This window comes from Desmodus rotundus, chromosome 7 (assembly GCF_022682495.2).
Source record: "Desmodus rotundus isolate HL8 chromosome 7, HLdesRot8A.1, whole genome shotgun sequence".
NCBI lineage: Eukaryota > Metazoa > Chordata > Mammalia > Chiroptera > Phyllostomidae > Desmodus > Desmodus rotundus.
The window spans coordinates 108,009,993-108,036,139 of record NC_071393.1 but is presented as its reverse complement, the minus strand read 5'-3'; the positions used below and the strand labels follow the sequence as shown (position 1 = coordinate 108,036,139).

At 39.9% G+C, this 26,147-nt stretch overlaps 1 protein-coding gene across 3 annotated transcripts in view; it reads left to right on the top strand.

The window, feature by feature from the left end:
* Positions 1-23,078, top strand: part of PPP2R5E (protein phosphatase 2 regulatory subunit B'epsilon) — a 139,910-nt gene extending 116,832 nt beyond the window's left edge. For all 3 annotated transcript variants that reach the window (XM_045201980.3, XM_024567865.4, XM_045201981.3), the window contains 9 exons: positions 1,780-1,910; positions 2,031-2,090; positions 3,093-3,201; positions 4,615-4,668; positions 4,766-4,816; positions 6,542-6,661; positions 10,742-10,869; positions 13,174-13,275; positions 19,039-23,078. In XM_045201980.3, coding sequence (XP_045057915.1) covers positions 1,780-1,910; positions 2,031-2,090; positions 3,093-3,201; positions 4,615-4,668; positions 4,766-4,816; positions 6,542-6,661; positions 10,742-10,869; positions 13,174-13,275; positions 19,039-19,138 — 855 coding nt within the window. In that variant the 3' untranslated portion in view covers positions 19,139-23,078. The remainder of the gene's footprint in view (positions 1-1,779; positions 1,911-2,030; positions 2,091-3,092; positions 3,202-4,614; positions 4,669-4,765; positions 4,817-6,541; positions 6,662-10,741; positions 10,870-13,173; positions 13,276-19,038) is intronic.
* The last annotated feature ends 3,069 nt before the right edge of the window (positions 23,079-26,147 follow it).

Sequence of the window (26,147 nt, the reverse complement as noted above, 5' to 3'; positions counted from 1 at the left end):
TGTCAGTCTTAGCCTCATGTCTTAATCACCTGAAATCATACTTCTGTATGTTAATAGCTTTTTGGTAATTAGGATAGTCTGCGTTCATTTGTATGCTCTCTGTATGCTGTTGAAATGTTTTGCTGTAAAGCCAACATTAGAACTATGAGTTCCGCTTTATTGCCATGATAATGAGTGTGTGAAGAACTCAGTAAAATTTAAACCAGTCTCTAAGTTTGTTCTTCAGCTAGAGGAACCTGCCTACTGTTTAGAAAAAAAAAAATAGCAGCTTTATTGAGATATAATTCATATACCACAAAGTTCACCCTTTTAAAATGTACAATTCATTGTTTTTTAGTATATTCACAGAGTTGTGTAACCATCGCTGCTATATAATTGCAGAACATTTTTGTCATCCTCCAAAGAAACGCTATACTCATTAGCAGCCTCTCCTCATTCTGCTTTATATCTCCATGAAGTTGCCTATTCTGTATATTTTACATAAATATTTACACGTCACATACAGTTTATTAATTTCATACTGTATGAGGCCTTTTGTGGCTGGCTTCTTTCTCTCGCTCTCTTTTTTAAAGATATCTATTTTTACACAGGGGGAAGGCGGGGAGAAAGCGGGGGGAGAAACATTGATGTGCAAGAGAAGCATCGATTGGTACATCGGTTGCATCTCACACACTCCCAACTGGGGACCTTGCCCCCAGGTTCGCAGGCATGTGCCCTGACTGTGCATTGAACCGGCGACCTTGCAGTTCATAGGCCAGCACCCAGTCCACTGAACCACACCAGCCAGGGCTTTTCTTTCACTTTGTGTGATGTTTGCAAGGTTCATCCATGTGGTGACATGTATCAGTGCTTCATTCCTTTTTATGACCAAATGATGTTTTATTGTAGCACATTTTGCTTACCTGTGCACCAGATAATGTACATGTGGGTTCTTCCCACTTTTTGGCTATTATGAATAATGTTGCTGTGAACTTCCGTGTATGAGTTTTTGTGTTGACATATGTTTTCAATCCTGATAAAGGTCAGATCTTATCAGGATTGAGTTACTGACTTTAAAAATGATTGGGAACTTTAAAAATGTTATTCATGTATAACACGTATACATACAGAAATCGTGTATGTTCACCTCAGTGCATATTTACAAAGATACTTATTTATTTACCCATGTAACAGGAACCAAGATATAGAAAGAAACACCGCCTGCGCCACTGGGGACTTGTTGGTGTTTGCTCTGGTTTAGGATGTTTCATTCACTGGAATGCTCTGGTAGAGCTGAAGGCTTATGTTAACTGTACATCTGGACCAGAAGCTCAGTGGGTAGCTTATGTCATAGTAGTGAAGTGGTTGAGATAATGGACTCTAGGGCCTCAGCTACTTGAGTTCAAATCCTAGCCCTACCACTTACTAGCTTTGAGATCACGGGCGAGTTTACTTAATATCTCTATGCCCCCGATTTCCTCGTCTGTAAAATGGGGATAAAACTATCTCATGGGCAGTAATACTATAACTAGATTGCTTACAAAATAGCCTGATAACTGTACTAAGTGCTGTGATATATCATTGTTGTGGTGATCATTATTGTGTACCTCGTCACTAGAGTATAAGCCCCTTGTTTGACTTAATCACTGTGTCCCCAGTGGCTGGCACTGTGCTGACACATAATAGATACTCAATGAAGTTTTGAAGAAGGAAGGAAGGGATTTTAAATAAAGAGCGGCAGACTTCCTAAATTTTTTCCTGAAACTGCCTTTAACAGCTACACTCTTTTGTTTACAACAGCTTTTGGAGCTGTTTGACAGCGAAGATCCCCGGGAACGTGACTACTTAAAAACAGTCTTACACAGAATTTATGGCAAGTTTCTTGGTCTTAGAGCATTTATCCGAAAACAGATTAACAATATTTTTCTAAGGTAAGTGGAAGGAGGGAGGAGAAGGAGAAGCAAAACTGGTGGTTTAATAGAAGTAATAAGTAAACCTCAAATGTTTGAACATTAGAGGACTGACTTTATTCCCCCCGCCCTCTCTCAAAGGTTTGTTTATGAAACAGAACACTTCAATGGTGTAGCTGAACTGCTGGAAATATTAGGAAGGTAAGCACATTTTATCGAATTGCTAATCTCAGGTGAGTATCATTCTGTAAATTAGGGTCAGGTGGTGCCGGGAAATGCTGACCTAGATCTCTCGCTGTACATACATCGGATACTCCCACGTGTGCTCCGGCATGTTTCCCGGCTGACCCTCTGAAACACAGGCCCTCGTTCCCCTTGTCCCAGTTATGCATTGCTCATCCTACTGGGATGACAGGAAGAACTAACAGTTTATCCCTCGTTGTGCAGACGGCACATCTGATTGCAGTCAGGCCAGTTACCCCAAGACATTTTACTTTTGTTGATTTCCAGGCAACCTGTCCTTTGCCAAATCTTTTTGAAAGCAAGTTTATAATAAATTGGGAAGATTGCCATTTTCAAGGGAACTGTGTACCCAGGTGTAGTTTTTGAACAGCTGTTCCCTGACGTAGTGGAATGAATTGGAAAGAGACAGCTGCTGTGTAGGTTTCTACACACAAGGGAGACGAGTGTAACTGAACAATGTGATTACTTAGTCTCTCCTCCTAATCGGAGGAGAAAAAGGAGGTGGAGTCACATGGTTTTCTCTGCACCTACCCTAGGCTGGGCTCCAGGGTATTCTTGGTCTGAGCACCGATGTCAGGCACAGGAAGGAGTAATGTCTGGAAATGGAAAGGGTCATAAGTGGGCAAAGCAGGCAATTACTTGAGGAAGGAGAAGAGGGAGGAAGAATAAAGAGTGTTGATACAAAAGATTTGGGACCATCCACCTAGGTTTAATAGCACAGGAGCCTGTGCCGGGGGGCGGGGGGTGGGAATCACAAGCAAATTGTCTTCAATTTCCTTCTGACTTCAGTGTATTCTCTAAAGTAACTAAGAAATCCTGAAAGCCTCTGGGATGGGTTTTGGGTTGCTCTGGACCAGTCGTAAATGGATTAAGATTTAACCTCATCTCACAAGAACAGTTTGTCTTAGTTTAGCTTGTTGTGGTTTCATTGCTAATTCATGCCTCTCTTCTTTTTCCTAGTATTATCAATGGCTTTGCTTTACCTCTTAAGGCAGAACACAAACAGTTTCTGGTGAAAGTGTTGATCCCTTTGCACACTGTCAGGAGCTTATCACTCTTCCATGCCCAGGTAGAATTTTGTACAACTGCTTTTTTTGGAAGCAGGGTAAAGTTTGCAAACCTGATGTTTTCTTGATATTGATATTTACTTAATTTTTTTTTTAAAGACTTGTTGAAGTTTAAAATACTCCTCAAAGAAAATAAAAATGTGTATGTATGTGTTTTTCAGTGCATAGGAAACTCATGGGAATATTTTTCAAGTAGAAGGAGCGTTTATTTAGTCATTTCACTTTTCAGAGAATTTAGATGACTTGCCCGTTCACAAAATCATATATTGAGCATGTTGTATATAACAATATACACGGCCTTTTCAGATTTAGATCTTTGGACATGGGCAATCATTTCTGAATGTTCTCAAACATTTTGTCTCAGCCTTATTTTGCAGTAGTCTATAAGTTGCCCTTTGCTCCCGCTCCTCGTTGATTCACAATCTCTAACTTTCTACACGTAAATAAATACTCGCACAAATAAATCAGTATTTTCACATCTTTTTATTTTTACCCTCCATTACTTTAAAAGCATACCCTAACCTGTTCCCACTCTAATTTCCATTCTAACACTGCCTTGCATGGTAAGCATGTCACAGAGGGCAGAGAAATGATCTTGTGGTGTTTTAATTTTAGTATTTGAAACCTCTGACTCTCCCCTCCCCGCAGACGGAATGTTTTGAGTTTGCATAAAAATGTAACACATTTTTCTGAGCAGTGTTCCTCTTTAAATGTGAAATTCTGTATTTCGAGGAAAAATTAGTCCATATGCTTCTCATTTAGAACACCCTCAAAATGTTGTTTCGCAAGAGTGGATTTTTTTTTTGTCCCAGAATCTTTACGAGTCTTTTACAAATCTTGCCTCTAGTTTTTGAACAAGGTATCACATTTCGTGATCATTGAAAGGAATTCTTATCTAGGTAAGTTTTATCAGATGTAAAACTCGTATCTCTCCAGGTTGTAACTGGCAGTAGAACGTTTTCTCTCTTCCCAAAACTGCTGTGGTTTGCCTGTGCCACTTCAGGCAGTCGGCGAGGGTTTTGGGAAGAGCCTGCTCCTCACAGAGGACTCTTCTGGAACCACAGTAAAACCCAGTACTGGTAACGTTAGCAGAGAGTGAAAGGAAGCCCATGAGATGTAACTCAAACTGTATATAGATGAGTTACTATCAGAATATACTTAATGTGATATTTCACCTCTGCTTTTCATTAGCTGTCTAGTTCATGTCCCAATACTCTTTTTTCAAAACCTCTCCTGGAACCTTATTAGTATCAATCTTTTTATTTTGCTTTATATATTTTTTATTTTTTAAATGAATTGGACATGAAGTTACTAAAACCTCAATCTGGAAACTCTGTAGGAAGTTTTACTAATATATCTTTTGTGTCCCTAGTATGTAGAATTTCCAATTTTGTCTTTCTTTTCTGTTTCTCCAGCTGGCATATTGCATAGTACAGTTTCTGGAGAAAGATCCTTCACTCACAGAACCAGTAAGTATTTTTTCCCATATGTTTGAATTATGGATCACTTTTCATAGAGTTTATATGAAAAATTAAGTGTCATTTGTTTTTCTCCTTTTCATTTTAGGTTATTAGGGGGTTAATGAAATTTTGGCCCAAAACATGTAGTCAGAAGGAGGTAAGTGCTTATGTCAGTGTGTTAATAGCTTACTAAACACTTGGCTGAGTGCCAGGCACTGAGCTAATAAGCATGTATAAAATGCATTCTCTCATTTAGTCCTCATTGTAGCTCGGTCAGGCAGGAGTGTAAATATCCTCATTTCACTGGCTGTGAAATTGATGCCTAGAGAAGCTAAGTAGCCTGCCCCAGCACACTCAGTGGAGATGGTTAGGCCATAGCCCAGCTCCCCGATGGGTGAACCCTGGACTTTTATCATGGTGCTGCTCAGCCCCGTGGAAGCCCGAGTCATGTGTCCAACTGTCTAGCTCTCTCGATGTCACCTTCTTAGCGGCCACTTTCATAGTATGGAGGAGGTTTTGCTGTCGCTATAGATGGATGCTAGAGCAACCTGCCTAAATACCTACTTCAAACATAGTGTAGATGGGATGGTATTATGTACAGTTGTAAACTGTGTCACAGACCTCTAGGTTCAGCTGTTTGCAGGTGGTCCCAGAACCCTCTCCCCTGCAGTGATCTGTACTTGGCTGAGACCTAACCGGGCACGTGTATGTGAAGTTGTTGTGCGGGGTGGTGAGTGAGCCTCTCAGCTTGGAGGTGAGCCTAGCTGGGTACCAGATGTGCAGCCCCTCTTCTGAAAGGCTAGGTACCATGTGAAAATGTGCCCCCCCCACCCAGGTCAGCTGTTAGTTTTACATTTTGGAAAAATTTTGAGAGAATTTATTTATCTTGACAAATGGCAAGGGTCTATCTACTAAACTTTGCTTTTAACAGAAACCCCCTCCTTTCCCAAATCAGTTTCAATTCTCCAAAACTTACTTCATACAGTTTCAGAACATTATCTAATTTTTAAATACCTGTTAGGTAAAATTAAAAGTATATATTGCTGTCCGTATGTATCTTACAATATGAAGACATTGTCATTTTTTTATACTTTAATTGCAAACCTAAGTTTTTTCTAAGGTATTTATTTTTCATGCCTGAACTGCTTTTTATTTCTGTCAGTTTTCCACTATACTTAAAACACTTGATTATACTTATTATGTGGCTCCATTTTGTGATCTGAAAGCAGTTTCTTGAGGTCACGAGATTCATTGTGCTTGAGAACGAACAATTGTTACGTGTGCGTGTGTAAGTGTGGAGATTGGGTCAGTGTGTGCTAAGAGTAAAAAGGGCACCTTTAATGGGGTGAGTCTGCTCACTTGTATCTCTCTGACTCTGTTCTGTTACCTAGTGTGCCAAAGGAACGCCTGGCACATAGCAAGGCTGTGACCATTTGGGAGACGTCTGCATGTGGCACTGCGGACTTCCACACACTCGTGCAGGACCGCCATGCCCCATTGTTTAAAAATAGTGGGTGAGGGGAAGAGACGTCTGGGTTGATAGCAACAGAGAAGACGGTCCCCCAGGGCCAGTCCTGGTTCACAGGGGCCCTGCTGCATTGTCTCAGTGCCCTTGTTCTGTGTAGTGGATGTAAAGTATTTTTCCAAAAATAGTCTTTCCAACATTTTTTCCAAAGAGCGCAGGGAACTTGCTCTCAACAAGTACCTTCTGGTGAGTTCCTTGTGAATGAACATCTTCTTGTGAGTTAATACCTGATTTGTTCAAGTTCAGTTTTATGCATAAATTTTTCTTAAAACATCGTGACCTGTCATTAATTCTCATCATTCCTGTGGATTTGTTTAATGAAGTGCCTGACAGTTTGTGTTTTGCATGTACTTACAGGTTATGTTCCTTGGGGAGCTGGAAGAAATATTGGATGTGATTGAACCTTCACAGTTTGTTAAAATTCAAGAACCTTTGTTTAAACAAATTGCCAAGTGTGTATCTAGCCCCCATTTTCAGGTTAGTGAGAAGGAGGGTGTGAGCCAGAGTGGCCCATGCAACATGTATTATTTTGATAAAATTTTATTCGTATTGAAAAAAATGTAATAGACCCTAGCTACCTATTGTTACTTATCTGCAGTTTTTTCACATGATAATGATGTTAACAATAGGCGCCTTTATCTCAAGGACCTGCTACAGGCCAGCCAGCTGTGATGGTTCTTTCTGCTCAGTAGTTCTCATGGCTGCCCTGCATGGAGGCCAGTTTGGGTTTTACAGATGTGAACACTCAGAGTGGTGAAGTAGTTTGTCTCGAGTAAAGTAGCTGAATGAGAGGTGGACTGGTGGAGTTCCTGTAGTGTGTAAGAGAGAATACTAAAGAAAGTTTATGGGAAAAAGGACACTAATATTTTATACTGTGCTAGATGCTTTTACATACATTATTTCCAAACTTCAGATTATCTTATGAAGCCTCCTCCCGACCCCATTTTATAGATGAAAAAAAAAATGAGGCTCAATAATTTGCTCAAGATCCCAATAGGGAGTAGAGTCAATAGGTAGCTTCTTGTCAGGACCTTCCTGTGGCACCACTCTGCCTCCTTGTGGCCACTCGGGGAGAATACAGGGCAGGTGAACCTAGGCAGCCCTTTTCTCAGCTGGGCCCTGGCTGCATGGCTGAGGTGATGAGGAGCCCGTGCCGGAGGGAAGCTGGTAATCTGGGGTGAAAGCACAGTAGGTTTTACCCTTTGCTATCTCAGCAAAGGTCCAAGTTACAGAGTAGAGAATTGACTCTTTATATACTGCCTGCCGATGGGGAGAGCATGTTCAGATTGTAGTTGGCAGCACAGAACCACGCAGCAAACGGTGGACTTGATGGTGGGCTTGTTCCCTGCGCTGTCGTTGTCCTGCATAGTTAGAGGCACTGGCTGTTCTCTGAAGACATCCTAGGAGGTGAAGTCAGCGGTCTTGTGACTATCTTGGGATTGTCCCACAAAGCCAAAAAATAAATAAACAAACAAACAAAACCCCAAAGAGCAGAAACCATTATGTGAACCATTGCATTCAGATGATATAATACATGTCTAGATTAAAAAAAAGTTCAGGGTACTGTATAGGTGTTTTGCATATTATACATGCCTGGGTGCTCAAACATGAAACAACTGGGTAATTTAACTTATTTTTCAGTTCCATGAGCGTGTTTGGTGTAATGGAGGGCAAGGAGCAGGAGTCTTTTAAAGTGAATATCACCAGGGAGGATGAAGTGATTCTCAGAAACTCGGAAAGGAGACAGAGGGTCTTCATCAGCAAGGGCTGTGCTAGTTGGACTAACTACTCTAACAGAACACCACGTTGGGTGGCTTATGACCAACAGAAAGCTGGAAGTCTGACATCCAGGTGCCAGCATGGTTAGGGGAGGGCCCTCTTCTGGGTCACAGACTTGCTCTGTCCTCACATGGCAGAAGGGGCTGGGGAGCGCTCTGAAGCCTGTATTTAAAGGCACTGATCCCATCCATGAAGGCTCCTTTCTAATGACTAAGTACCTTCTAAAGGCTCTGCCTACCAGGACCATCATCTTTGGGGGTGGGGATCTTAACAAATGAGTTTCGAGGTGACACAAATGTTTAGACCTTAGCAGGTTCCATAACAGAACACCATGGGCTGTGTGGCTTGAACAGCAGAAGTCACTTCTCAAAAGTTCTGGAGGCTGGAAGTCTGGGGTCAGTGGGCCAGCGTGGTCGGTACTGGGGAAGGCTGGCTTTCTGTTTGCAGATGGTCACCTTCTCACTTGTCCTCACGAAGCCTTTCCTGGAAAGAGAGGCTCACGCTCTCGCTCCTTGTCTTGTCAGGTGATCAGGCCTGTCAAATTAGGGGCTTACACCTCTGACCTCACTTACCTTCTGTCTCCCAATATACTCCCTGGGGGTTAGGGCTTCAGCACAGGAATTGGCGGGGAGTGAGGACATGACAGTTCAGTCCATAGCAGAGAGAAAAAAGAATTTTACATTATTTGACAGAAGGAGAACTAAGAACAAAAGAAAGGAAAGGAAAGAGGTTCTTCTGTACTCATTCATTAAGTGTTCATTGGTTCATCCAGCAGACATTTAACCGGTGCTTCTCTGTGTAGCCAGATGCCTATCACTTCTTGCTCCAGGTGTGGCTTTGGGGTCAGAAGGTTCCCGGCTAGAGACAGTGCCACTATGTGTGTAGGAGGACAGTGGGTCCTAGGAAGGTAGTGGTTCTGTTCTAGTGTCAGATACGTTAACTTTTACTTTGTATCAACAACGCCTTTCCTCTTTAAGGGGGTTTACCTGGATACTGTCTTTCTGTAAGTGATTTACATGTAAACATATAGATGTGTACAGATTAGGATACTTGTTAACTTAAGTGGCTCATTATTGGATGTAGGAAAAGCCTGGATTCCCTCCTCCTTTACCAGCATCCTTCCATGGTCTCTTTAAAAATTCCTCCTTTTAGATGTAAGTTTCAGAGCAGCCTCTTCCTATTCCTGTCCTTCTCCCCTTCTTTCCTTGCTTCATGTTCTGCCTGAGACCCACCAAGTGCTTCGTGGTCGTTGGGCACACTGTCCATGTTGGTGCCTGTGCCCTCCCTTCCTGTAATTCCCTCAGTCTCGAATGCCCTTTCCTTCTTTCATTCTTTGAAGCCCAGCTTAGACGCCACCTCCTGTGCTCTCACCCTGCCACTCCCCTCCCCCACGTCATCTGGGTGGTTCTTTCTGCCCTTCCTTCCAGCATTTTATTTCTGTATCTGATAGGACATTTACCACAATTCACATTGGACAGGCTCATAGATTCCTCCTTTCCCCACCGGTATATGAGCTCCTTAGGGATAACAAGAGTAACAAGATTAAGAGCAAGGACTTTGGAGTCTGCCACTTGCTAGACATGTGACCTTGAGCCTCAGTCTCCTCATTTGCAAAATATAATGGTACCTGCTCTGTGTGTTGGTTGTGAGGATTAGATAACATGTACGTGAAACACTTTGCACAGTGCCTGGCAGATAGTGAGCGTTCATTAGTGACTGTTTTCTTTGTGCTCTCAGAGCCTAGGACCCTAGTCCCAGGGTGGTTTTTGAACCAGGTTGAATAATGTGAATGGAAAGTTTCTAATTTCTCATAGTCTGTTGTTGGGTGCATCTTGTACCATTTTTATTAAATTAAAACGAATTTAAGATTAAATTTAATTGAAACATAATTTCTTAATCTAATTGAATGAAAAAAGCCACTCTTTTCCCTTTGTCTATATAATTACCCTTTTTAGAGTTTTTAGATTTTTTGGAGATTATGGCTCATGATTCTTATTATTTTAGATTTTTAGATTATTTTTGAGGTGTCTGTTGAATTCATAGAGTCATTTTAGTAAGAGAAAAGGGACATGAGATAGCAAGCAGGCCTATGTCCACTGTTGTCCCCGAGTCTGGAAGCAGAGTGACTTTCTCCTGGCTAATTTAGTTCAAAGGAAGGGAGACAGAAATGAACTCTGGAAAGAGTCTGGGCCTTTACCATTTATTAGTAATGTGACCTTGGCTGGGTTACCAATCTCTCTGAACCTCACTGTCCCACTCTGCACAGTGAGCCCAACAGTACCTATCCTCAGGGAATGGTGAAGGTGGGGCATTCTACCTGCAGTGCAGGCACAGCGCCGCCATAGGGGTGCTCAGCAGTGGAGACTGCTCCGCAGCTGTGGGCAGCTGGGTTTTTCTCAGCAGCGATTGACTGAATGCTAGCCATGTGCTGTGTGGATGAAAGAGGTGAGCCAGGAAGGGGGTTACAGTGACAGGGGAAACTGTGGCATAGGGAATAAAGGTGTCTGGAGCTTGGGAGCTATGCAGAAAACTGCGGAATCAGATGAAATGGGCAAAGTAATCGGAGAATAGACATAGGTAGGAAAACTGTCGTTTCCTTCCCCACATTGATGGACCACTTTGTAACTTCTGAAGTATTTTAAATCCACAAAAATGTAGACTGTTATTAATACTTAATTTTACATTTGATTGAATGATATAAAAATAACCTTAAATAATTTTCTTTGGAGATTTATAATTTTATCTTTGTGCTTTTCTTAACATTTTTTTTCCCTAAAGGTGGCGGAAAGGGCACTGTATTATTGGAATAATGAATACATCATGAGTTTGATAGAAGAAAACTCTAACGTCATCCTTCCCATCATGTTTTCCAGTCTTTATAGGATTTCAAAGGAACATTGGAATCCGTAGGTTTTCTCCTCCCTCCCTCCCTCTCTTCTTTCCTTCCTTCCTCCTTCCCTTCATCTTACCTTCCCTTTCTCCCTCCCTCCCTCTCTTGCTCTCTTCCTTTGGTCTTCTCTTCTTCCCTCCTTCTCTTTTGTGTAATAAAATGTCTTCAGTGCTTGCTCTGTGCCAGATGCTATGCTTGTTGCTAAAGACAGATATGTGAAAAGGTAAAATCCATACCTTTTCAAATTCACTGGCTGGTTGGCAAGACGCACCAGTGAACAGATACTTTATAAAACAGCATCTTACGTGTGTTCTGTTAACACACCAGTTCACATGAGGGCTTCCGGCCCATCTGTGAAGGTAGCAGACTTGGGGATGCTCTGGAGCAAGAGGAGAGATTGGTGGACAGTGATTGGATGGTGGCAGGTAGATGGGATGGGGAAGCCATTTTATTATTTTTTTTTGAAAGATTTTATTTATTTTGAGAGAGAAGAGAAGGGAAGGGAGGGAGAAAGAGAGGAAGAGAAACATCGATGTGAATGATAAACATTGATCGGTTTACGATCAATTGCCTTGATAAACATTGCCTCTCATACGCTCCCCCACTGGGGACCGAATCCACAACCCAGGCATGTGCCCTGACCAGGAATCTAACTGGCAACCTTTCGGTTTGCTGAACACCGCCCAACCAACTGAGCCACACTGGTCAGGGCTGGGGGAAGCCCTTTTAGAATGTGGATCTATCTGAGTTTGAGAGAGAGCTTATCTGAGGGTTAAAGCATAAGGTATTTTGGGGAGGTTCCTGGAAGATAAGGTTAGAAAGGGGAATGGGGCCCACATGAGCCTTCACCAAGCAGATGATAGGAAACACTAAAGAGTTGTAAGGAAGGATATGATCTGAATTGATTTTCATTTTACCAAGATCCATTTCTTAAAAACCAACTCAGTCATTATATGTGTTTTCTAGGGAAGAAGAGTTTACAGTCTTCAAAGAGAACTTTAACATCTAGTATTATGAAAGTTAAAGCATTCTTAAAGCATTCTGTATTTGAATGGCTTTACATATTTCCCTGTGGAATAGAAAGAAAAGTTAATGTTGCATTAAAAATTAGCAAATAGAATTCAGTATATTTGTAATTTGGCTTTAAAAGTTTTGCATACAGCTGTAAAATAACTCGTTTTTCAGATTTGCCAAATTTTATTAAGAAAACATGTAAAAATTTTGAGCTGATAAACAATTAAGTCTCCTTATGCAGATAGTCTCTTGAGAACCTAGAGGGGGTTTTACCAGGGTGTGTAACTGCTCAGTATACCGTCTTTGGCCCTTCTCCACTGCTGTGCAGAGGAGGTCTTTCCCCTCAACAGAAGGGAGCATAAGTTTTCCTTTAATAATGGGCAATGGGAAGAAGCAACACAGCAAGGACACTTTCTTAAAAATGTTTTAGAAACATCAAACCCATTATTTATTTAACATATGGCCTTCTTTTACCAGTGCCTTTTTCAGAGGTATTGGGAGCATGTTGTTGTGAAATGGAAGCACTATTGTTATTTTTGTAAAGGGCTGTGCTCTTTAGACTCTAGTCTGAAGACGTCAAGCCCATCATGGGACAGTGTGCACATTGCCCAAGAGCTTATTCTTCCACTTGCTACTGAGAAGTACAGACCACTCTTTTGGCTGTTTAGCTGTAGAATGTTCCATAGCTAATAGCAGCCATGACCAGCTTGCCAGTTGTCTTACCGGGCAATGTACTGGGGACTAAGCAGGTGTGAATGGGCTGATGCAAGTCACAACTAGAAAAATAACTCATATTAAACTGCCCAACTTAAAGGGATTTAGTAGTGTATCTTTGAATATGAATAATACATTTTACTTGTTTCCATGGAAACAGCTTTTGATTTTGATGAATTATGTATATTATCCCTTTAAAAATAAAATTCTATGCAAATTCAGGTCTGTAAGGTTAGTTCTACCGCAGGTGCTCATTTTTTAGGGTGATGTTGCTTTATTTTATGCTTGCCTTTTTATTAAATTAACAACTGCCCACAGGCAAGTCTATTCTGGGTACCAATAATTAGAAGGGCAAAATTAGATCTCTCTTTTTTGTAATCCTGCCATCCCTCAGAAAGATGTCTTTCTTTGGACAGTGAAGAGTGTAACTCTTGATGTGGAATTGAACTGTAGGTCCTCCCCAGTTCCAGCTAAAAAGGGATGGGGATAGAGTGCAGTATGTGGAGCTCAGTCAAAGCCTGTGCTTTCGCTCTCTTCATGCAGCATCCCATATGTAAGACTAACCAGCCGGTTCCCTTTTCTCTGCTTCCAGGGCTATCGTGGCGCTAGTCTACAACGTGCTGAAGGCATTTATGGAAATGAACAGCACCATGTTTGATGAGCTGACAGCCACATACAAGTCAGATCGTCAGCGGTAACTTTTTAAAGCTTTTTTGTCAGCTCTGCATAAAACCATTGAGTTCTTTCCTTGCTCTTTGCTAAAGTTGTTTGCTTGCACCAAAATCCTAAGCAGCATAATTTTATTTAAGTTCCTTTTTTTTTTTTTTTTAAGATTTTATTTATTTTTTCAGAGAGAGAAAGGGAGGGAGAGAAACATCAATGTGTGGTTGCCTCTCATGCACCCCCTACTGGGGACCTGACCTACAGCCCAGGCATGTGCCCTGACTGGGAATTGAACTGCAATACTCTGTTTTGCAGGCCGGCGCTCAGTCCACTGAGCCACGCCAGCCGGTGCTCTATTTTATTTATTTATCTGTTCGTTTTTGCATGCTCATTAGCTGTGTCTTTATTAGTTTGCCACTGGGTGATGAACTGTCATTTTGAAAAAGGCTGCTTTCCCCCTTCCTTCTATAACGTTTCTCTTCTGCCTCAGGGTTAAGAGCTTGACACACAGCTGGTATTTCAGGCCCACTTGGGGGACCACCAGGTAGTTTGCCATCTGGATTCATTCCCATTCTGAACTTATTTGAAATACAGTTGGGCTGATCTTGTACTTCACTTTGGCAGCAGGAGGGATGAGGCACCATTTTGTTCAGCTCTTTGGCCCAGAACTTATTTTCTGTTCTAGAACCCAGCAGACACATTATAATTTAAAGGGCAGTGAAAAGAATAGGGAGGTGAAGAGTCTGGCATTGTATGAATCTTGCAATGTTGAAGACCAGAAGGGGCAAAAGGCAGTTGTGCTCTTTATAATAAATGCTTATGGCTGAGTAAAGCCTTTCTTGATTTTATTTATGTGATTCTTCAGTTTTGTTATTTATGGTTCAACTTCCCAAAAGATGTTGTCTTAGTCCATTCAGGTTGCTATAATAAAACACCACATATGGGTATTTTATGGGTGTCTTATAAAAACCAGAAAGTTATTGCCCACAGTTCTGGAGGCTGGAAGTCCAAGAGCATGGTGCCGGCATGGTGGGATGAGGGCCGTCTTTCTGTTCGTAGCTGGCCACTTCTCATTGTCCTCACTTGGTGGAGGGGCAGGGGATCTCTGTGGGGTTTCTTATAAGAACAATAATCACATTCACAAGGGGGTCCATCTTCATGACCTAATCACCCCCCAGAGGGGCCCCACCTACTAATATTATCATCTTTGGGGGTTAGGATTTCGCCATATGAATTTGGTGCGGGGGAGGGGCGGGAACAGACACAAATGTTTAGACCGTGGCATGGATGTACTTGGAGGGATTGAGGAAAGTCTAGAGAGTTTGTTAGTAGTGGGACCTCTGGGTTTTGGCTTTGATTGCACAGAAGCAAATGCCATTTTTTAAAACCATGGACCTTAGAAGGTCCCAGAGGTGTGTGTGAGAGTTCACACCCAGGACCGGTGGAATCTCTTGAGCAAAGCCATCTGTGGTTCCCTTGTTACTTTGCTTTGCCTGATTTTGAGTGTGTTACTTGTATTTTAGTGATAAAGAGAGCAAGGAGGGGAAAGGTTTGGTGGCAGGAGATAAAGGACCATCACAGTCATTGAAGAAAAATGATCAGGATGTGATATATTAAAAAGCAACTTAATTATGGAATATGGCAGATATTTAACTACAGTCAGGAAAGGCTGAGGTTTTCTGTACAGTAGTGGAGTAAATATCAGTACGGGATATGTTGTGTCATACATGCAATTTAAAGAACTTTTAATGTATTATATTTATAGTTTTTGCAAATTATTGAATTTATAATAATTTTTCTTGCCCCAAACTTAGATGAATGAGATCGGGTGTGTTCAGGGTACTATGGCCGTAGGCGCAAACTTAAAATGTTACTGAAATAAAGGAGATACAATACACATTTTCATACTGTGATGTATCATTAACTAGTGGGTTGTACATAGTGTTCCTTTATAGCAACTAAAAGTTTATTATCCTAGTTGATTAAGGATGAAATCTGTAGAATACCATTAACAATATTAAAGACCTTATTTCTAACATGTTGAAATTGATTGAAGTAAATTAATTCATATTTATTGAGCTTTAATAGTAAAGCTGTTTTCTGATCATTTATTATTTAAACTAGACCAGACGCTTGAAAAAGATAAGAATTAGCCAAGGGGACCAGGAATAGACACTGTAAAGTCTATTCTGGTGATCTGGTATATTAAAGTGACTTAAAGTGAGTGGACTTTCTTAATGAGAGAAGGATTTTTTTTTTTAAGCAAGGGTAATACTTTGTCCAATTAGCAATCAAAGGTTATACTGAATAGATGGAAACATTGGTTTCTCCACAGATACAGAAATAGGAAAAGAGAATAAAGAGATTTATTTGGTACTTTCAGAGAAGAACTGAATGAAAGAATTCACTTCTGGATGGCAAGATGGTAGTAACTGTTTCAGTTCAGATACCGTTTCGAGTATTACCAGTCTGCAGTGGTGGGTGGAGTAAGAAGCTAACAGTGTTAGGTACGCACGCCAGCAGTAGTGCTGTATAAAACTGAAATTGGGAGAGAATCTGACAGTATTCCTAGCTTGACAGTGTGGGTAAGTTTTTAAATTTCCACCTACAGACAGAGAGAGAAGTGGGAAAGAATGGGGATGACACTAACTATGGAAATATTTAGAATGTTTGAAGATGAAGTTGTCAGCATAAAAGATTTATGATAAATCAGCATAAAATTCATCTGGAAGAAAAGCCTCCACAAGACAGATTGCATCAAATGCCATAAAACTCCTGAGCAAAGATATGAATGAAAGGCTTCAGTAATAAGATGATGAGTATTTCCAGGATGTTGGTCCTTAATTTAAACTGTCATTTAGGGCAATATGAACCTAATATATGTTTAAACTGTTTTTTTAGTTGAATAAAGTTCCTAAGCCATTGCCTACCAATTTTGTCTCTCTCTCATTCCAAATGTAAAGGTCATATGCTTTGAAACTCAGTAGGAGCTACAGAATTGATTTAAATGTACTCTAATTAGTGTTCTCTGATAACATTTATTTGCACTTATTACTTATCTATCAAGTGTACTGAGAAACCAAAGGTGATAATTTACCAAATAGCTTGCTTTTACAGTTAAGAATCTGGAATCCACAATGATTGAAGGATTATCTAATCTTGCCCCTATTGCCCTATTAATGCAATTTTTCAGGGTCAAAATTACCCAATAGGTAATTGTCTGAAAAACTATTATATCCACTGAAATTCATATTGTGCAGATTATATTTGAGGTAGCTGAAACTAATTATGGGAAACAAGGCTTAAAATAACAAAATATTAATTATGAAATGATAATACTAATTACCATATTACATATTTAAATATTCCCTTAAGACTAGTGGGATGAGAATATAAAATTACCTGAATATTTCTGGAGATTTTTGGGAAGGAGAGGAAATGAAGATTCTTTTGCTATAGATATCAAATATAACTTAAAAAAATTGATGATGATATAAAATATATGAAGTATTGGAATTACTTACAAATTTCTCTTAACCTGTGTGGATTGCCCTGAGTAAATATCGTACTGTAACTGACATTAAATCCATGCCAGGTAACATAGCGCAAGGACCGTATCACCCATGCCTGAGATGGCAGAGCCCCTTTCTTCAGGAATTACCTAATTTATGGATAGACAGCTGTCATTTGGGTGTGCTGTTTACTGATTCATCACAACATAGGGAAACTAGGGATAGTGCAGTGAATTATTTTTAATAAATGCAAATTTAATGTACAGAATGATCATGTATTCCTGGATTATGTACTTCCAGCTTGGTTGATGTTAAATGTTATCTAAAAACGTCCTTGGCAAAATAAAATTGTTAACCCTGTTTTAGACATTTAGAGTTTTGGTAAATTTTGCCAATTTTTCCAAAAGACTGGAAGTCACTACTCAAATTAATATTGAACTAAATTTGAAGGCTTGGAACATTAAAAATTTAATATGTAATTATATCAACCAAGTTCTGTCCAGATCATTAAAACTGAAAATCACAAGGGAAAGAATATTTAATTTGGTTGTATGAGGTCTGTCCAGAAGGTATCCAGCCTTGTAATACGAAAAATAGAGACATTTATTGAAGAAGATACAAGATACAAGAAACATTTTTCTTAGGACAATGATGCCTTGGTCCCCTCCAAAGTAGGCACCTTGGGCCCTCACACAGTTCTCCCATTCGCCATCAGCTGCTCCGTCATATTTTCCTGAATCTCATCGATGGTTGAAAATCTCTTTCCTTCCAAAGATGATTTTAGTTTTGGCAAAACCCGAAAGTTGTAGGGCACCAAAACTGGCTGTAGGGGTGCTGAGTCACTTGGATGATTTGATGTTTGGCCAAAACGCCTCTACACAAGACGTGATGATGAGCAGGCACATTGTTGTGATGAAGCTGCCAAACCATAGCTGTGGCCTTCAGAATAATCCAAATAGTTTCCGTGGAGGAATGTTCAAGCTTAATGCAAAATTTCATGCAGGTTTATTACTCTACTTGCTCAGTCATCTTGCTTTCTTTATTTTTTAAGATTTTATTTATTTAGTTTTAGAAAGAGGTGAAGGGAAGGAGAAAGAGAGGGAAACATTAATATGTGAGAGAACATCGATTAGTTGCCTCTTTCATGCTCCCAACTGGGGATCTGGCCCGCAACCCAGGCATGAGCTGTGACTGGGAATCAAACTGGCGACCTTTTGGTTCACAGGCCTGTGCTCAATACACTGAATCACACCAGCCAGGGCTGCTCAGTCATTTTGAGTGTAACGGCCACATAGCACACATACTCACTTAAGGGTATCTACTGTCCCCACTGACTGGTACAGTGAAGTCGTCATTGTTCACGCATGCACATTCCAGTCCACTCTCCTTGGCTGCCAGGTTACATCAATGTCGTACAAACTGTTCTGGTTATATTAACAGTAGCTGTACTTTTTCCAGACAGACCTCATATATGTAAGTATAAAACAAGTTAAAAATTTAGATTTTGTGATTCATTAATAATTGTACAGACAAGATACGGCTAAAGAGTTTAAATATACTTAGTGTAGGAAAAATAGATATTCATAAAGGGGAATTGTATTTTCTTGATCTACTACATTCTCTGTATCAGTGTCATCTCTAGCATCCCTTTTGAGAAATTAAATGTTTGGAAGCAGAGAAAATTAAGTTTTAACTAGACCCCGAGTGAAAGTCACTAATGTGTCCTTGGTTTTCGTATGACACATACATATAAATGATCCTCATTTTTGTTTTCTCAGTAATTTTGAAGTAAATATTCTGTAATAAATATATACGAATATTAATATAAAATCTTGCCCTGGCTGGTGTGGCTCAGTGGATTGAGCGCAGGGCTGTGAACCAAAGGGTTGCTGGTTCAATTCCCAGTCAGGGCACATGCCTGGGTTGCAGGCCAGGTCCCCAGTAGGGGGGGCGCGTGAGAGGCAACCACACATTGATGTTTGTCTCCATCTCTTTCTCCAGTCTCCTCTGTCTAAAAATAAATAAATCTTTAAAATCTTAAAATATTTTTGTCATCTCCTACTCTGTTCATTAATATTACTTCATGTAAATGTCAACAAAATAAATAAAGAGCAAGAGAGGAAAAACCAAAAAGAAAAAAAGCACCCACAAGCTTAAGGCCAAACTTTTCAAAGACCTTTTAAAACATACATAGGGAAAAAGCACGTCAAAGGGGCAGTTACTGATGAATAATCTCTTTAAACCTTCCCAGGTATTTACCTTGTGTTCTGTTTCTTCCGTAGTGAGAAAAAGAAAGAAAAGGAGCGTGAAGAATTATGGAAAAAACTGGAGGATCTGGAGTTGAAGAGAGGTCTTCGACGTGATGGCATAATTCCAACTTAACAGAAATGATGACAGCGACATTACTAACCTGTGGAGTCACACATTTATGTAGTAGAAGATGGAGCAACAGTTTTCTGTATCGTGCAACTTTACAGTAGATTTCACATTTGTTTCATTATTACAACAGCACTGTATATACCTGTCTCTAAGTAAAGGAAAAAAAAAAATAAGGACTTCAATCCAAAGTCTGGACAGTAGATGGACTTCTCAGAACATTGCAAACATAATCATTGTTCTAACCCTTATAAAAAAAAAAAAAAGAGCAGTCTTCAGAGATCTGTTAATGAAATTGCTGTTAAAATTCCAGTGTCAGGATTCCTTATTTATCATTAGCAGAGAGTATGAAACAATTTTTAAATGTGAACAATCTTAAATTTAGCTTGTCTTTCTGCTAAGCTGTTAAATGTATTTATAGTAAAGGAAGAAGAAAAAGACTGTCATTTCCATGTAAGTTTGTACAACATCCTCTTCTGGATAACTTGACTGTAATTTGACATCTTCTTTTGCACATTTTCATGAGTTGATTGTCCACTTGGAATGGGGCCACGGATTAATTATAAAGGCCCCTGATAAAAGTTTTGTTTACTGGAGTGAACATCTTTCCAGTAACCAGGTAGTCCTGGTACTCCTTTAGTTTTAAAGTTAAAGAGAAGAGGTGATAAACATAGTAGGGAAGGGAAGTTTGGATTCATGCAGGTTTGCGGTGAATCCAAATCAATGTCTTGAATCCTTTGAAAACAGGCACTGGGACATCGTAGGCTTCAGTACCTGACCAGTATTAGTTGTGTACATCATTGAACACACACACGCCAGAGATGTTGTAGAGATGTCAGAAAACATGCTTTTGGACCATTTTTGAAATCAGAAAGACAAACACTAAACAGTACAACCGTGAAATTGATCGCCAGGATTGCGAATCTGATTGGGAATGGAGTTGAGCAAACAGCTTGGACTGTTTGGAGTTGTTGCCTTACTTTTTAATATGTATTTATAAAGTATTCCAGCAAAAGAGGATGTAGCCTCTGGGAAAAAACAAACATGTTACAGTGTTTTTTTGTAGATTCTCCTTCTATATCTCATCACAGCGCCAGCCCTGTTTTTAGCCGGAAAGGATTCAGGATAAACATTATTATGCATTCTGAATTGGATGCGTATTCCTAACTACTGTATTTGTTACCAAAAGTGGTTCTACAAATGCTACTGAAAAAAATCTGGAAATTCCTAATGTCCTGAGTATTAATAATAAAGTTTAAAAATGCTTTTATATCAAAGGTGCATTGTGACCAAATTGTTTAAGAAAAAAAATATTAAAAAAACTGAACAAAACAAATCTAGGGCTGTATCATAGATAAATCTTATTGGCTCTCTGCTTTGTATTTAAAAGAGGACTCTTAACACCTTGGGGAGATAAAAATACTGATAAAACTTGTGTACAGTATGTACTTATCTAATGTGGTTGCATTATTATGTACTGAAAGTTATGTGTTTGGGGGCTTATTGCCAGGATGCTTTTGCTTGTTAACGGATGTGGCAACGTGAGTTGATAACCCTAAACCATCGCTTCCAGCAGTATTCATGGTATAGAGCTGACTCCGCGTTCATGCGTTGAATTGTGATAGCAGCAAACATGAACATATGAACTGTTGTTGCTCTTAGTAGGGATATAATATCAATATGGGCTTGTATATTTTCTTCCATTTAAATGCAAAGTAGAATATGCAGTTGTATTGTTTCCAAAAAGGTGGGTGGGGGAGGCTGCTGACCTTTCTTCCCTGTTAAGGATTTCAGGATTATCAGGTCACAGTTTGTGTGTAAAAGTTATGGCTATTGTCATCTCAATAACTTTGTAAAACAGAAAGAAAACTTGGTATTGTTAATTCGGAAAAAGAAACAGCAGTAAAAGAGTCATATGCAACACCAAACACAACATGGTTTAATGGAATTCGTAGATTTTTTTTTTTTAAGAACATGAATGGGGATTCAATGTAAAATTGGCCGAGGCTGCCAAAGGTGAAACAGCTTCCTTTCAAAGTGCTGGAGCAAAGGTGCAAGTTCAGATACTAAAGAGAAATAAATTTGTAACAAATCACCTCTGATTTTAGCCCGTTAGTTTTGACTTTGCATTACATTTAGTTTTGACAGTATAAACTTTTGTTTGCCATTATTTCATCTTTTTAGATAGTGGACATTAAAATCATAGGTTTATGAAGCGTCTCTGCCCATTAGAATGAATTGCAGTCATTTGAAATGAGAAAGACCAGGGTCCTGTTTTTGCACCTTAGCCTGTCCTCAGAGGTAAGGTGAGAGCTACACAGCTATCCTTGATGGCCATTTATATGTTGATCATTCCAAACTGAGAAGAATAAAGCCAAATTTTAGACATATTTAACGAAGCAATTATATGTCTAAAATTCATAGGGCAACTTCTGAGAAGAAACACTGTCTTTTTTAATTGAGAGTGACAATGTGACATTTGTCATGTTGTGTCCAGTGACGCAGAGTAACTGAGGTAACCTGACTGTTGCACTATGTGACATATTTAAGGACGTACTTGCTGCATTTGCAGCAGCCCTCTCTGTCCTTCCCCACATTTCTCCTGTTGCTGCAACTTGAGCTCATTGTGACAAATGCATCTTCGTGTTATATTTTGTTTGCTTCATAATTTCCAGAACTATATATAAATCTATTTTTAAAATAGCGAATATTGTAGTTAGTGAGTGATGATCACTCCAAACTTATCCCTACCATATTGGTTTCAGGGGTAGGATTAAGAGTGTCTTTGGAAGAAAAAAAAAAACAAAACCCTGTGGTTCAGAGTGATGCCGAGGCCTTAGGCTGTGGGCCTAGAGAAACCATGTGAGTGAATTGACCCATTTCATCCCTTGAATCAAGCATGCATTCCTTTCTCATTGTGCAAGTGCCCCCAGTTGTTTCCCTCAGTATTTAGTTTGTGTCCTTTTAAATTCTATTCTATTTTGCTCTCCCTAACATCTGTTTTTTTATAAAATGAGATAAAAAAAAAAAGTAAATAATACCCTCGATGCCGCTGGATACTCACAAGCAGGGTTATGCTCCTTCGTCTTGGGCTTTGTGCCTAAAGGGAAGGGTTTAATTTATTTTGTACCTCCTATGCGTGGGGCAGTCCAGGGTGCAGAGCCAGGAATTGCTTGTAATTGCACCTGCTATACTTAAAACGTATAGCCCTAGGCTCAATCACACTATGGAAAGAAAAAAAGAAGTATATTTAGAGCTTTAAAAGCTTTTTTATTTTTTTGTGGGGGTAAGGGGTGGGAAAGGGAAAATGTATGGATGTTATTGGCATTTTTAAGAGTTATTTTCCCCACCTCTGTTTTGTCTCCCCACCCCCCCTTTAATCAGATGCACTGACCTGGCCCAGGAAATGAAAAGATTCTCTCTTTTGATGCTATTACCAATGTTATCACAAAGTGACGGTCACCTACAGCAGAAAGGTGACATACCAGGCATGATTGGTGATGTTTTATTTGCACATCAATATTTTTATTTTTATATTCTGGCTCCACTACTTGGAGTGGAGTTAAGGAATGAGCCACAAGGGATTTTTTTTGTAGTAGGTATATTGGCAATGCATTTTATATTTCTCAGTATTTAATTTTGGAAATCTGAAAGAATTGTGCATCGCGAGAGAAAGTTGAGCAAATTTCGAAGTAGTGGAACATCCATTTGTGCTGCTTCTTGTGCACGATAGCGGCGGTAGGATCTCTCATGGAAATAAACACCCCATATTATGATGTCTGTGAATATAGGTTTCCTTTACTCCCCCTTCTTCCCTCCATCCCCCGCCCGCCTTTTTCTTCCCTTCTCTTTCTTTACTTTTTTAGAGATCACTTATTGTAAATAAGTTGTAATCCAAACCTCATGTATCAGTGGGGGACTTTCAAATATAAATATTACCAATACATTTTCTGGTGGTTGTCTGATTTTTGACTGAGGTATATGAGAATGACATGTCCATTGCTTTTGGTTTGAGGATTTCGCTTTCGCTTCATAAATCTTTTAGTATGTTAGCATTTCATTGTTTTAGCAGGAGAGGGCAGCAAAAGTTTATTTTCCCTGTTAGCAATGCTGTGAGTCGGAATGGTTTTGTTTAGTTGTGTGTGTGTGTGCGTGTGCGTGTGTGTGTTTAAACAGCATCTGTTTGTGGGTAGAGGTAAAAATGAAACATTTTTGATATGAAAAGTTGCATATGAAAATTAGACTGGTTCAACCAGACAGTGAAGACTTCTTATCCACCATCAGAGTTAAAATGCCACAAAACAATCTTCCAGCTCTGGCTCAAATGTGCTACTACTTCCTTTTCAAACATAACAGAATGCAAGCTGAGTCTTACACACGTGGAATTGAAAATGTCTTTCTTTGAAAATGATTTACTTTCGTCGAAGTGGTAATGGAAACAAAAATGAAGGTGCTCCCAGAGAGAAATGTAACCCCTTTCACAGATGTGTGAGAGGCTCTGTACTGTGGGTGCATCCTAATAAAGAAGCAGTGAAGAGTTTTCAGGCGCCTGATTGTGTGTTTGTGTCTCACCTCTGTGGCCTTGTGAACCACACAAAGCATAGGTTGGGTCAGCGTGGCTGAGATGGTGGGGTTGGTATGTTCAGGCGTTCATCTAAAGAAAATCAGAGCGGGCTGATGATATCGCAGTGTAACAAACTACTACAAAATTTAGTGGCATGACCCAAGACAAGTGATCGTCTCGGCTCCACCCTCAAGCATCAGCATGGGTTAGGGGGGCAGGAGGACTCACTTCTAACACGGCTCGCTCACGTGGCTGGCAAGTTGGTGCTGCTGTTGGCTCGGGGTTCAGCCAGAGGCCTTAGTTCATGACATCCTTAGGGGGCTTCCTTGGTGTCCTCACAGCTTGGCAACTGGGCTCTAAGAATCATTGTTCTAAGACGGGGAGTGGAAACCACTCGCTCTCTGAGGCCTGGGCCCTATAGAAACTGCCTTGGCATCACTTCTGCCCTATTTTATTGGCCAACCAGTCCCAGGGCCTGCTCAGATTCAAGTGGAGGGGACATGGGTCTCACTGAAATGTGACGAGAGGAGTGTTGTCTCGAATCAACAATAGGACACTTCTCTGTAACACATTTGATTTAGGTGACTAATTAAATCATGTTAGACTTGGAACCCTGTAGAGCTAATTAAATGTTTCATGTTAAACTCTGAGTTGGGGAGAGAGAAATTTTTGTAAACATAGAAATTTTGTATTTTAAAGCATAACCATTTGTAACATCTGAAGATCTTGGAAAACTATAGGGGCTGGGAGAAACTTGTAACAGAATTTAAGGGTTCAAAGAAGTTTCAGTGTCAGTGGAATATCTGTCTAATGCTAACATTGCCTCCTGCCTGTAAATAGATACTTATGATAATGGAGGCAAAGTAAATATACAGTCCAATTCCTACTTCCCAGGTTTTTATTTAATAATGTACCCAGGTGGTTTCTAGTAGATCAAGTTCACATTAGAGTGTTTTCAACCGACTATACTATGGAATAGCAAAGGGAATTAAAATTTGATTTTTAATGATACATGTTCATTGTGTAATTTATTCTTGAAAAGGCAGATTAAAAAAAAAAAACAAGTTGGATAGCTACATGCCACTCGCTCCCCATACCTAAAAGCCCACTAGGAGATGAACACATTGGTTGATTGATTGGGTCAGCATTTATTGATTGGCTCTGTCCACATTCTTGCCCATTCTCTGACATTCAGATTTTCTGTCTTTCTAACCGTTTAATATAGTTCACTTCTTTTAAAATCATAGTCTGAATTAATCATACAATTTGTAGTGAAGCTTAGTGGGTGCAGATGAGTGAGGCCTAGAACCAGGAAAGATGTCAGCTCCAGCTCCCTTCATCCTCGCCAATGCTCTTCAGGTAAGAGGTCTCTGGCCAGAATCACCCAAGGTGAAGGCCCGGGACTTGGAAAGCAGAGACCCTTGGGGTCCCGCTTGGGTTCTGCTATTTATCAGCTGTGTGGCTTTGGGAAAGGTTCTTGATCTAAGCTTCAGTTTCATTTGTAAAGTGCAGGTAAAATGGTAGTTTATAGTATTACATTCATTAGATAGTATTTGTAAAGCAATTATCACAAAGCCATAGTAACCTACCTCATACGGCATATGGCACATAGTAACCTACCTCCAATAAATTAGCTGTTATGTAAAGTGGTGACTTAAATATAAATGAGAAATTATAATAGCTATCACTTATCAAATACTATAAGCCTTGCATTGTACTAAGAATTTGTATCCATTAACTTTTCACAGCAATCCTAGGGAGAAGTTATCATCCCCATTCTGTGGATAAGGACAAGGCACCTGAGGTTCTACCAAATACTGAACCAAGAGTCTGACTCTAATGTGCTCTGAACAGTGATCACTATACAGTAGGATCACTGCTGCTAAGCACATGCATCAAATTTTATTCCCCATAACTGAAAGACTGAAATTCACTCCCTTATTATAAGAAAGAACCTTACTTCATCCTTGCATTTCCGTTTACCATTCTGTCCATTTTCCTAGGAGCTCCCCCAGACTTCTGTATCAGGCCCTTCAAGTAACCCAATCCCATCCCACTTTCACTTAAACAAAACAAAACAAAACAAAAACAACCGGTGCTGGTGATCATGTGGGTAAACTGAAACCCTTGTGCACTGTTGCTAGGAATGTGAAATAGTACAATCACTGTGGAAAACTCTGGCAGTTTATAAACAAATTAAAAACAATTACTATATGATCCAGCAATTCCACTTTTGGGTATAGACCCAAAAGAAGTGAAAGCAGGATCCCAGAGAGATTTGTGTGCCGGTGTTCATAGCATCATTATACACAATCGCTAAAACATGGGAGCAACCCTCGTGTGCACTCAATGAATGGATAAGCAAATTTTACACATACACACACGATAGAATGTTATTCAGCCTCCAAAAAGAATGAAATTCTGCTACAACAATGAAAATATTCTACAACA